Source organism: Triticum aestivum, chromosome 5A (assembly GCF_018294505.1).
Source record: "Triticum aestivum cultivar Chinese Spring chromosome 5A, IWGSC CS RefSeq v2.1, whole genome shotgun sequence".
Taxonomy (NCBI): domain Eukaryota; kingdom Viridiplantae; phylum Streptophyta; class Magnoliopsida; order Poales; family Poaceae; genus Triticum; species Triticum aestivum.
In genome coordinates this window covers 571,618,745-571,629,756 of record NC_057806.1, presented here as the reverse complement: position 1 = coordinate 571,629,756, position 11,012 = coordinate 571,618,745, and the positions used below count along the sequence as shown (strand labels likewise).

General features: G+C 46.3%; 1 protein-coding gene across 1 annotated transcript; it reads right to left on the bottom strand.

Moving 5' to 3' along the window:
• Positions 1–3,189: 3,189 nt before the first annotated feature.
• LOC123101573 (cold shock protein CS66-like) lies at positions 3,190–9,584 on the bottom strand. Its single transcript, XM_044522958.1, has 5 exons — positions 9,287–9,584; positions 8,968–9,190; positions 8,470–8,510; positions 3,749–4,093; positions 3,190–3,668 (listed from the first exon to the last, which is right to left on the bottom strand). Exons 1-5 carry the CDS (start codon positions 9,491–9,493, stop codon positions 3,453–3,455), a joined length of 1,032 nt encoding a protein of 343 aa, XP_044378893.1. The 5' UTR covers positions 9,494–9,584; the 3' UTR covers positions 3,190–3,452.
• Between the last annotated feature and the right edge of the window lie 1,428 nt (positions 9,585–11,012).

Below are 11,012 nucleotides of genomic sequence, written 5' to 3'. Positions count from 1 at the left end.
CAGTTTTATTCACTGTTTTGTACTGAATCTCAAGGACCAAACCTATTCGACGGATTCCAGGAAAAACCTTCTTGGAAATTGATGTCAAAGGGGGAAAGAGAGATCACATCAAAGCTTATCATCAGAGAGAGAGAGATCACATCAAAAACTTATCACCTATAAAGGAGAATACTAAGGGGTCCCATATATTAAGGGGGAGAGAATACTCAAGGATTCCAATCCCAAATGCTTGATGCTCAAGAGGAGAGATGCCACATGTCTTTTTGGGGGAAAGACATGTTCATATGAACTCATTTGAATTTAGTTCTACTCATATCTTTCAGCTCTGATTTTCTGTTTCCTATCTTCTCCCAATATTCCATGTAAGATTCAGGGGGAGCAAGACACCTAAAGGAAAGAAATCAGTCAAATTCATTGCATATCTTTATTCTTGGGGACATGTTGAATTCAATATGGTATCTTGTACTCACTCTCTACATGACATCCCAATCTTGGTATTCTTGTGGTTTCTTTTGTTTGCTCTGACTAGTGGACGTACCTGTGTTATCTAATCTTGTTTGTGCAGGTTCATTCCATCCTAAGCCAACTCAAGACCACAAGGTAAGTATATGCATCAAAATCATGAGTATGAGGAGTTCTTGCTTACGTACATACTGTTTGCAAGAAGGACTCATGAGCATGAAGGTATTTTCCTTGATAATCTTTTGCTCTGATGCATATGGCCAAGATACATGTAACACTTTGCCTACTCTGTCATGGTTATGCTCTCACATGCCTCTCTATTTCATATTTACATGAGTGCATACATGTAGGGGGAGCCTATGCTTATTACATGTTCTTCCAAAGCTTTACTTGCTGTTTTTTATATCTTTATTTAAAGCTTTGATGTATGTTGCCATCAATTACCAAAAAGGGGGAGATTGAAAGCACAAGTGCTCCCTAGGTGGTTTTGATAATTGATGACAACATATCTCTTGTTGGACTAACATTTCGATCTAGCATGTTTCAGATAAGTTCAACAATGGAGTGGCATGGACTAAAGGTTGTGGGAACTCTTTCAAGATGCTAAGAACAAAGGATTGGTCAAAGCTTCAAGCTCAAGACTCTTCATCTTATATTTTAGTGATCCAAGATCACATTGAGTCTTTAGGAGAAGCCAATACTATCAAGGAGGGATGATGTGTTGCTTAATGAGCCTCTTGCTTCATGTGCTTAGTGATATGCTCCAAAACCCTCAACTACTTTCCCACTTCCACATATGACCTAAACCCTAAGCCAAACTCGGTCCTACCGATTCCTCATATCCGGCGCCACCGAGTTTCACTTGTCATAAGCCACTACCAAACCCTAATCAGTTCGGTCTCACCGATGGGATCTCGGTCTCACCGAGATGGGCTTGCAAACTCTCTGTTACCCATTGCAATATTCTCGGTCCCACCGAGATATGCAATCGGTCCCACCGAGTTTGCTTAAACAAATCTCAGTTTCACTTATTACCCAAATCGGTCCCATCGAGTTTGAGTAATCGGTCAAACCGAGTTTTGGATTTACCCTAACCGTAGCACATCGGTCTCACCGAGTTGATTCAGTCGGTACCACCGAAATCTCTAACGGTCACTAGGTTTACATTTTCGGTCCGACCGAGTTTATTAATTCGGTCCCACCGAGATTGGAAAACTGTGTGTAACGGTTGGATTTTGTGTGGAGGCTATATATACCCCTCCACCTCCTTCTCATTCGAAGAGAGAGCCATCAGAACACACACATCATTCCAACTCATATGTTCTAAGAGAGAACCACCTACTCATGTGTTGAGACCAAAACATTCCATTTCTACCATATGAATCTTGATCTCTAGCCTTTCCAAGTTGCTTTCCACTCAAATCTTCTTTCCACCAAATCCAAATCCTATGAGAGAGAGTTGAGTGTTGGGGAGACTATCAGTTGAAGCACAAGAGCAAGGAGTTCATTACCTACACACCATTTGTTACTTCTTGGAGAGTGGTGTCTCCTAGATTGGCTAGGTGTCACTTGGGAGCCTCCGACAAGATTGTGGAGTTGAACCAAGGAGTTTGTAAGGGCAAGGAGATCGCCTACTTTGTGAAGATCTACCGCTAGTGAGGCAAGTCCTGTGTGGGCGATGACCATGGTGGGATAGACAAGGTTGCTTTTTCGTGGACCCTTTGTGGGTGGTTGCTTCTTTCTGGACCCTTCGTGGGTGGAGCCCTGTGTGGACTCACGCAACCGTTACCCTTGGGTGGAGCCCTGTGTGGACTCGCGCAACCGTTACCCTTCGTGGGTTGAAGTCTCCATCAACGTGGATGTAGGATAACACCACCTATCCGAACCACGGGAAAAACATCCGTGTCTTCAATTGCGTTTGAATTCTCCAAACCCTTCTCTTTACATTCTTGCAAGTTGCATGTTTTACATTCCGCTGCTCATATACTCCTTGCATGCCTGCTTGATATGTATTGTGTGTGTTAAAATTGTGCCTAAACTCCACTTAAATCTAAAAAATTTTAAAATTGCAACTTTAGAATGAAGTGTCTAATCATCCCTCTCTAAACACATCTACTTCTTGATCCTACAAGCTTCCAAAGGTAGACGCTAATAACCTGGACTAAAGCGAACAGCCTGTGCGCTTATTGCGGGAAGAAAAACGCCCAAGCACTCGACGCATACTTTGGCAGCGATGCCACTTCCGACACCAGGATTTAGCAGTGCAACTGCTAAATGGGCTGGAAATAAATCCTAGCGCCTGCACAGGCGCCCGGCGTTGTAGCAGCCCGGTTATTTTCCTTGACGAAACTGAAGAAAATAAACACTACAATACTACCTCCTCCGTTCGGAAATACTTGTTCTAGAAATGGTTGTATTTAGACTTGTTTTATTTATAGATATATCCATTTTATCCATTTCAAAGACAAATATTTTCAAACGAGGGAGTATTTTCCTGACGAAACTGAAGAAAAGAAAACACTACAGTACTATTTTCCTGACGGAACTGAAGAAAACAAAACAGTGCCGTCGAGACTGTCGTAACTGAAACCCGACACCTAACACTGACGAAACTGAACTTTTGTTTATCTGCAACACTCGATGCAGCTGCGCGCGAGTCGTCGCCGAGCTGCCTGCGCCTGGCGCACTGTCGGTATAATCTTGCCTAGCCTGATGATGAGTTAGTCGTTCGTGCCAGTGTCAAAGTACTTTATACTCCAATACGTACATAGCTTACCACAAAAACACAACATACACAAACGTTTTTCTATTACGATGTATGTACACACATCATACCGTATACGAATACACAAATGCGTCACACGGACGCGGTCGTACACACAACGTACATCGGAGTCCATTGTACTTATTATTTATTATCCGTAGTAAAGCATGGCTGCAAATGCTAGCCGAGCTTTGACGGAACATAGAGACACGCATGCATAGCTGGCTCAGTGTTGTCCGCCGGGAAGCTTCTCCTTGATCTTGTCCATGACGCCCTTCTTCTCGCCGGTGGCCTCGGTGCCGTGCGTGCCCGCGTACTCGCCCGCCACCGCCGTGTGCTGCTGCCCGGCGGTGGCGTCCTTGTGGGCTCCGCCGGGGAGCTTCTCCTTGATCTTCTCCTTCATCCCCTTCTTCCTCCTCCCGCCCACGCCGTCGTCCTCAGACTACGTACGTACACAAGCACAACAAGTTAAGATGATGGAATACACGGTATATGCAGCGCTAGATCTGCCCGGGAGCTTACCGAGCTGCTGGAGCTGGAGCTGCCGGAGCGGCGCAGAACGCCGTCGGTCTTGTGCTCGTCCCGCGTCGCCTGGAGCTGCGCGCCTCCGGCTCCGGCAGCTCCGTGCGTCCCCGTGGGGCCGCCGGTGGCGCCGCCGTGCCCGGCCACGGGCTGGCCGTACTCCTCCACCTTGTCGGTGGCGTGGCCGTGCTGCCCCTGGTACTCCATATCGTCGGACGTGGTACGGACTACGAAATGTGATCGATCTAGAGGTGATACGTGTGGTTGTGTAAGTGTGTTGAACTGTTGCGAACTGCGATGGAGATAAGTGCAAAGCTGTCCGGATGGTCTGTTTATAATGGTCGTAGGTGTTCAAGCAGGTGGAAGGACGTGTGCGTGCATGTATAGTGGAGCGGCTATCCTTCGGCCAATAAACAAAGCCGGCGAGAGTAAAAGGTGCGGCTGCATGCCACGCGGAGTCGTCTGCGGCGCCACGTACGTCTTCGGACATTCTCGAAGGGCATGACTACCTGACTAGTCCATCGACGCGTTCATGGATGAACAGATGTTAGCTAGGTACAGCGTGCGTGCTACGTGGAAATTGTCTTACTCCTCGATCGACAGGCGTAGAGTTTTTTTTTCAAAGGAATATAGTGTACGACGCAAGCGTTCATATATATATACACGTGCATACACTCAACTTTATGAACATAAATATGCATTTCCTATCTGTATGAGCACCTTCGAAAGATTCGTCGTCGACGGGAATGTCTCTTTTCACTGAAAGCACATCGCTGAAAATTCTGAAATAAATCCAAAAATAATGCGAGCATTAGGACTTAAATCCTGATGGACTAAGAATACCACTGTCCTCCTAACCATCCAACCACAGATTGATTCGTGTACGAAGAATTTTAGAATGAAGGATCAAGACATGAGTCCAACTTTGAATTAAGAAATAAGAAAGTCACAAGCACATAAAATGACTAAACGATATAAGAATGTTGGGAGCATCTACAGCTGGACTTGACAAATCCGGCTCCTACACATCCACGAGCATGTTGACCCCTTATAAATGTGGATCATTAAATTCATGCATGTTGATCATAGGTTATAAATTCATCACATTCAATAGTTTGAAACAAATATGACAAAACAAAACAAATCATAGTTCAACAATCATACCAACATGAAATCAAAGTCCAAGCATGACGGATCACCTACTGGTCGGATCATTCGTCGGACGTCATCCATATCATCTGCTCCATGGCCATCCTTGTATCCTACTCCGCATGCATCTTTGCCTCCTCTTCCACTACTGCCATAGTCGTCCTCGCCGCCTTGTACGTCTTACGTTCGTTGATCTCCTTCTTCATTTTCACAAGCCACTTTTTTGCATGTTCATCCAAGAGGTTTCCGTCTGTCAACATTATCTTGGCATCCTCCGCGCCTCGTGCGATTGACAACCTCTCCTTCTCATGCTCAATCTCTTCAAATGTCTTGACCTTTTCGAGCTCCCATCTTATCAACGCCTCTTTCCTCCCCAACTCGATCTTCTCTCTTTCTCTCACAATTTGCAACTTCTTGTCCGTCCTCTTCTAGTCTCAATTCATTGCTTTTGCGCATCCAACATGAGCTTGTGCCTTTCCTCTTTCTTGTTCTCCTTGACAGAAAAATGCACATCCATGTGAAAAACATTTTTGTACCCGTGACGTCACGGAAGGCCCTCAACTTCTCCCACTTGTGTTTCCATCACTTGCCGGTCATCCTTTAGCACGGTGGCTCTTTCATTCTCAGTAATGGTATGATCACGGTAGCTCAAGCTCCTACCATTACTGATAATTCAGACTCAAACCATAGAGCTTGAGCATAAATCAGAGTGCCCTCATGGTTCCGTACTCCTAGACTAGTACCTCCCCGATGAGTCTTCTCCAGGAAAGAGGCATCAACATTAATCTTTATGAACGGATCTTTAAGTGGCTGCCAACTCTGCATATGTTTCATTGGTCTGAGTATTTGATGTTTACCGGCCTATGATAGGTCCGTTGCTATGTCTATAGTCCATTTCACAGATTGTTGAATGGTTCTAGTCGTCTCCCCATGAACGCGCGCATTGCTCTCAGTCCAGACTGCCCAAACGCCACATAAGACGACACAAGCATCAGCTTGTTTCACTGCCATTTCGTCAAGCATAACCATCGCCCAAAAGTTTGGACGTAGGTTTGGTATTTTGACTCATGTGATAAGTTTCACCTCTTGCCCGAAAAGTTTCGCCCAAATGCAATCAATCAATGCATGCTATATACTTTCTTCCTGACCACAAGTTCCATAGAACCCAATATGCTCCACACGTCTTGCACACAAGACTCATCTAGTTGGTACAAATCCTTTAATAACTCGCCACCAAAATTCCAGACTTTTAGGGGTATCGGAAGGCGTTTGAGGGTGATTTAAAGAGTAGATGCTCTGGCTGAACAGTTAAACAAGCAACACATATTACGAACAGAACAAAGTCGGAAAATGATATGACGCATCCAAGGAGTACACTACCCATACGACACCGTAGCCACCCAATCCGGAACTCTTTTGTTCAACTGATACTGAATTTGATTTAGTTGCTTAGTCAATTCAATTCCAATATTTACATTTAGATGTCACATGAAAATAATTATTTCCTTAATAAGTTAGGTATGCTACGAAAATTTGTTGCTTAGAAGACATGATCTCTTACACAGCCGTCTTCTACCTATGAGGGTTCCTCTGCCGCCCTCCGGCGCTGTCGCTGGCCCACTCGTCTCTGGGGGCTTAGGGGCGCGCTGGATCCGGCGCTTGCCAGTGGGAGAGTTACATTTTTAAGTGTTTCTTGAAGTCTTGTTACGGTTTGTGTCCAGCTCATAAAAACGAGACATCGGCGGTTCCTTGAAAATGTATAATTTTCCTCGCGTAGCCCTCGTTTCGGTGGTGTGTCTAGCATCATGATGGGCGTATGAAGGTGTGTCTTCGGCGGATTTGGTTGTCGTACGTCTTCGATCGTGTGTTTTCAGCTTGGATCTTCCGATCTACGCTACTCTTCATCGGCGACGGTTGTTTTTCCATAGCACCACGGCTTTTCAACTGACTTCCCGATTGTCTAATACAACAACTTTTGCTCGCGGCTCCGGCGAAGAAGGGGCGATGACGGTTGCGGACCTTCGTCTCGCTTCAGTGTTTGTAGTCATTGCTAGGTGATCTAAAAATCTGGATGTAACTTTTATTATTTCTGATTCCGTTGTACCGCCATGAGTGAAGATAGATATTTGATCAAAAAGAAAAAAAATTGTCAACTAAAAACAAAAATTTGAACCTTGTGTTCTCATGCAAAAATTACAATAAATCAGTTGAAACTTTACCAACGGACCAAAACTGCATTCGACCGATTGAAGTTTACATTAGTCGTTGCATCGATCAGGACTTTTTTTCATAATAATATGTGTCTCACTCATATTATAAAGAATAAAGTACAAATTACGTAAGAACCAATATGACAAAACTGAAAAGACAGCATAATATCTTTGAGCTTGACACTAACGATCGTCACCTGCCTCCGGCACCACCACAGTAGTCACCGAAGAAAAAAATAACGGATCACCTTCTCACCCGAGCTCGACGCGGCTCCATCGCTGATGTGCAGCTTTACAGACCTTCAAGGTGGCTCACCAAAAACAAACTATTGTCGTTGAGCGAATCAGACCGGGACAACACCCCGAACACGCCATCGAACTCCAGATCTGGCGTCCCACCACGACTAAGACGTCGAAGGAGGAAACCATACTTGCCATCCATGAACCATCAATCCAACACATGTTCCGTCTTCCAGATGTCGTTGATGCAGATCACAATCTGCATTCGCTCCTGGACTACCTCCCAAGCTCCACGCTCACGTTGGAGCAAACGCCGTCGTAACAGCAGAGCCCGAGAACATAGTTCCACCACGAGGATGCCGCTGCCGCCATCCTTAGTTGAAAAGACTAGTTTCTAAATCCATCCCATCCATAGGACCGATGGCCTCGTCAGGGAAGAATTCGAAGAATCTTTATTCAGCGCCCTTATCGTCGCCGTTGAAGCCAAGGCGATGAACAACCTAAAAACCTACCGTAGAAGAGAGTAAAATTGATCAACGCGCTTGGATCCGGCGACCCCCTCATCACCGATGACCGAGGTCGCCGAAGAGGGGAGCTGCCGAAGGACGGCGCTGAAAGATGGCCTCTCCTAGCGGCGGCTAGGTTCCAGCCGCCAGAGAGGAGGAGAGAAAAACAATATACGTTTATTGCTTTGAACTTTTTTAGCATCATAAACTTTATTCATCAAATGATAGCTAGATCGTTTACATAATGGTGAAGAATAAAGTTAGAAATGACAGTTTCCCATGCTTCAAACTTGCCAGAACTAATACAATATTTTGCTAAATCATCCGCGGCCGAATTGGCCTCTCTACTACAGTGATCAAAAATGATACTAGCAAACTCCAGTGCCGAACACTCGGCTATGATTGGTACGCTTATTCCCATATGTGTTTGGATCAGAGATGGGCTCAAGTGCAAACAGTCAGACTCGACTGCCAAATTTGTGCACCCCAGATTTGCTCCAAGATTTAAACCACATCAAATAGCGATTAGTTCTGCTACATCAAATAGCGATTAGTTCTGCTACTTATATACTCGCCATATGCGGTAATAGGTGAGTCGCTGCACCTAGGAACTTACCGTGATCGTCACGGGCAATGACATCACAAGATCCCGTGAACCTATCCGCATGAAAAGAAGCATCAACATTTAATTTAACAGCTCCCACTGCAGCCTTCTTCCATACATGATCCCGCTTGCGAGTAGGCTGATTTGGAGTGTTTACTTGTAAGAAAATTGTTGCTAGCACCCAGATCGTCATAGCTGCTTGTTGAGGCATCTGAACTATCTCACCTTTTATATGAATTCTTCTTTGCCATCAAATAAACCACATTGCTAAAGGGCGAGCTCAGCTATAGGACCAAAACACAAATACAAACAAGCGCTTTATTACGATGGAGATACAAATACACGTACACAGGGTCCACAAATACGTCACACACACAACATATATACTCCGGCACCTCGAACGGCGCTCATTATTTATCCGTAGGAACGCATGCAGAAGTACGCATGCTACCGAGCTTCGACCGAACGCAGACACAGCACAGGTCGATCGCTAGCTGCCTAGCTTACCCTAGTGCTGTCCGCCGGGAAGCTTCTCCTTGATCTTCTCCATGACACCCTTCTTCTCGCCGGTGGCCTCCGCGCCGTGCGTGCCGGTGCCGGTGCCGGCGTACTCGCCGGCTGCCGGCGTGTGCTGCTGCCCGGTGGCGTCCTTGTGGGCTCTGCCGGGGAGCTTCTCCTTGATCTTCTCCTTCATCCCTTTCTTCCTCCTCCCGCCAGCGCCGTCGTCCTCAGACTACATTTTAAACACAACAAGAAGCACAACGAGTTAAGATGACCGATCGAGTGAGTCCATCTATACAGCGGCAGGCAGATCTGTCCTTGGGCTCACCGAGCTGGAGCTGGAGCTGCCGGAGCGGCGCAGGACGCCGTCGGTCTTGTGGTCGTCCCTGGTCGGCTGGAGCTGCCCGGCACCCGCGGCGGCGGCGGCGCCGTGCGTCCCCGTGGGCCCGCCGGTGGCGCCGCCGTGGTCGGCCACGGGCTGGCCGTACTCCTCCACCTTGTCGGTGGCGTGGCCGGTCTGCCCCTGGTACTCCATCGTCGCGTAAGACACCGGTCGATCTACAGGTGATGTGTATGGCTGTGTAAGTGTTGAACTGCTGCGGGTTGCGATGCAGCCAAGTGCGACTGCAGGTGGCTATTTATAGGTCTCAGAATGGTCCAGGTGTTCGACTTCGAGAAGCACACTGACACCAGTACAAGTGCGTGGAGTGGTCATCCCGCCAATATACAAAGCCACTCGGGCTCGTCGGCGGCGGCACGTAGGGCTTCGCACTCTCTCGAAGGGCATGACTCCTCCATCTACGCATGCATATGCATGAATAGTAGTGGTACACGTTAGCGAGAGCAATGCTACACGTACACGAAGTTACAGGGAGTTTATAGGGCTGATGGGCTGTGATTGGCAGAGATTTAATTAGAAGGGTGGGCCCATCCATGAAAATCAGGGGGCCAATTAGATGAGGCCACGTTCTCAACCTGTAAAGTTTTGTATCAATCACATGTACGTCTAGTATTATTGCGTTAGCGACAGCGTGGGTGATAACGTGGAAAATATGTGTTCTACTCAAGCGCCCGTTATCTTTGAAAATATCTTTTGCGTAGGTCCTTTTTTTGGGGACCGCTGGATCTTCTTCCAACGGCTAGAGACAGACCAGTGTACATCTTCTTCCTCTCTTCCTTCTTCCTTTGTGCGCAACGGTTCCTCGTCCGTGGCCTACCCAGTCTTAACCGTTGGCCTCTGCCCCTGGCATCCGATATAACTTTTGCCTCTTGGAAGACATCAAGTATAAAGAGAAAAGGCTAGCTTTTGAAGAGCGAGCGGTGCGCTGGTAGGCTTGGGCTAAAGTTAACCCATGTGGGCTGCCCCCGACAGGGACGCTTGGGTGGGGGTGGGGGGGGAGGGGGGTGGGTTTTGTAAGCCACTGCATAGGATAATTGATCGGCTGTAAATTCCTGACGTTTTAAACCTCCTCTGATACAGTGAAGTTTGTCTGGCTGGCGTCCTTGGTTTTTTCTCGTTCGTGTTAAAGGGGGTTTCCACATTAAAATCCCGTATCCCTTGCTTGTTTTCGTTCTTCATCGTGTTCGATTGTGTGTCGTATCTCTAACATATGAAGCTCCACCACTAGTGATCTATGTCTTATCATGCACACTCTACAAGCGCAATCAAGTGCTGCTGAAGCGGAAATCGACACTCCACCTTCCATCATAAAATATGTCTCCAAAAATAGAGTGAGAAAGGAAAAGGTTGACAGAAATGTGGAAATAGAGATGCTAAATTCATCATATACTATGAACACTTGTGGACATAATTGGTGCCATAAAACCATCTCCATCAACTCTATCTCCATGCAATCTTTGTAGATCGAAGCTCATAACTCGTTATCAATGTTGTCTCTATATATACTGTTGGTTGGCACATTCTGATTTATTGATGGATTATTTGTATTTTAAAGATAATTTAGATAGATAATGTTTTTAAATGGCTAAGCTAGTGCCGCCAACATTCCGAATACAAGATATATTATCGGGGAAGGTCAATGCATTTACATCCA

Coding starts and splice junctions, on each gene's coding strand:
- LOC123101573 (XM_044522958.1), bottom strand. CDS start 9,493: ATGGAGTACCAGGGGCAGACCGGCCACGCCACCGACAAGGTGGAGGAG. Junction 9,191..9,286: donor GCAGCTCCAGCTCCAGCTCG/GTGAGCCCAAGG, acceptor TTTAAAATGTAG/TCTGAGGACGACGGCGCTGG. Junction 4,094..8,469: donor CATTGCCCGTGACGATCACG/GTAAGTTCCTAG, acceptor GCTTGAACACCT/ACGACCATTATAAACAGACC.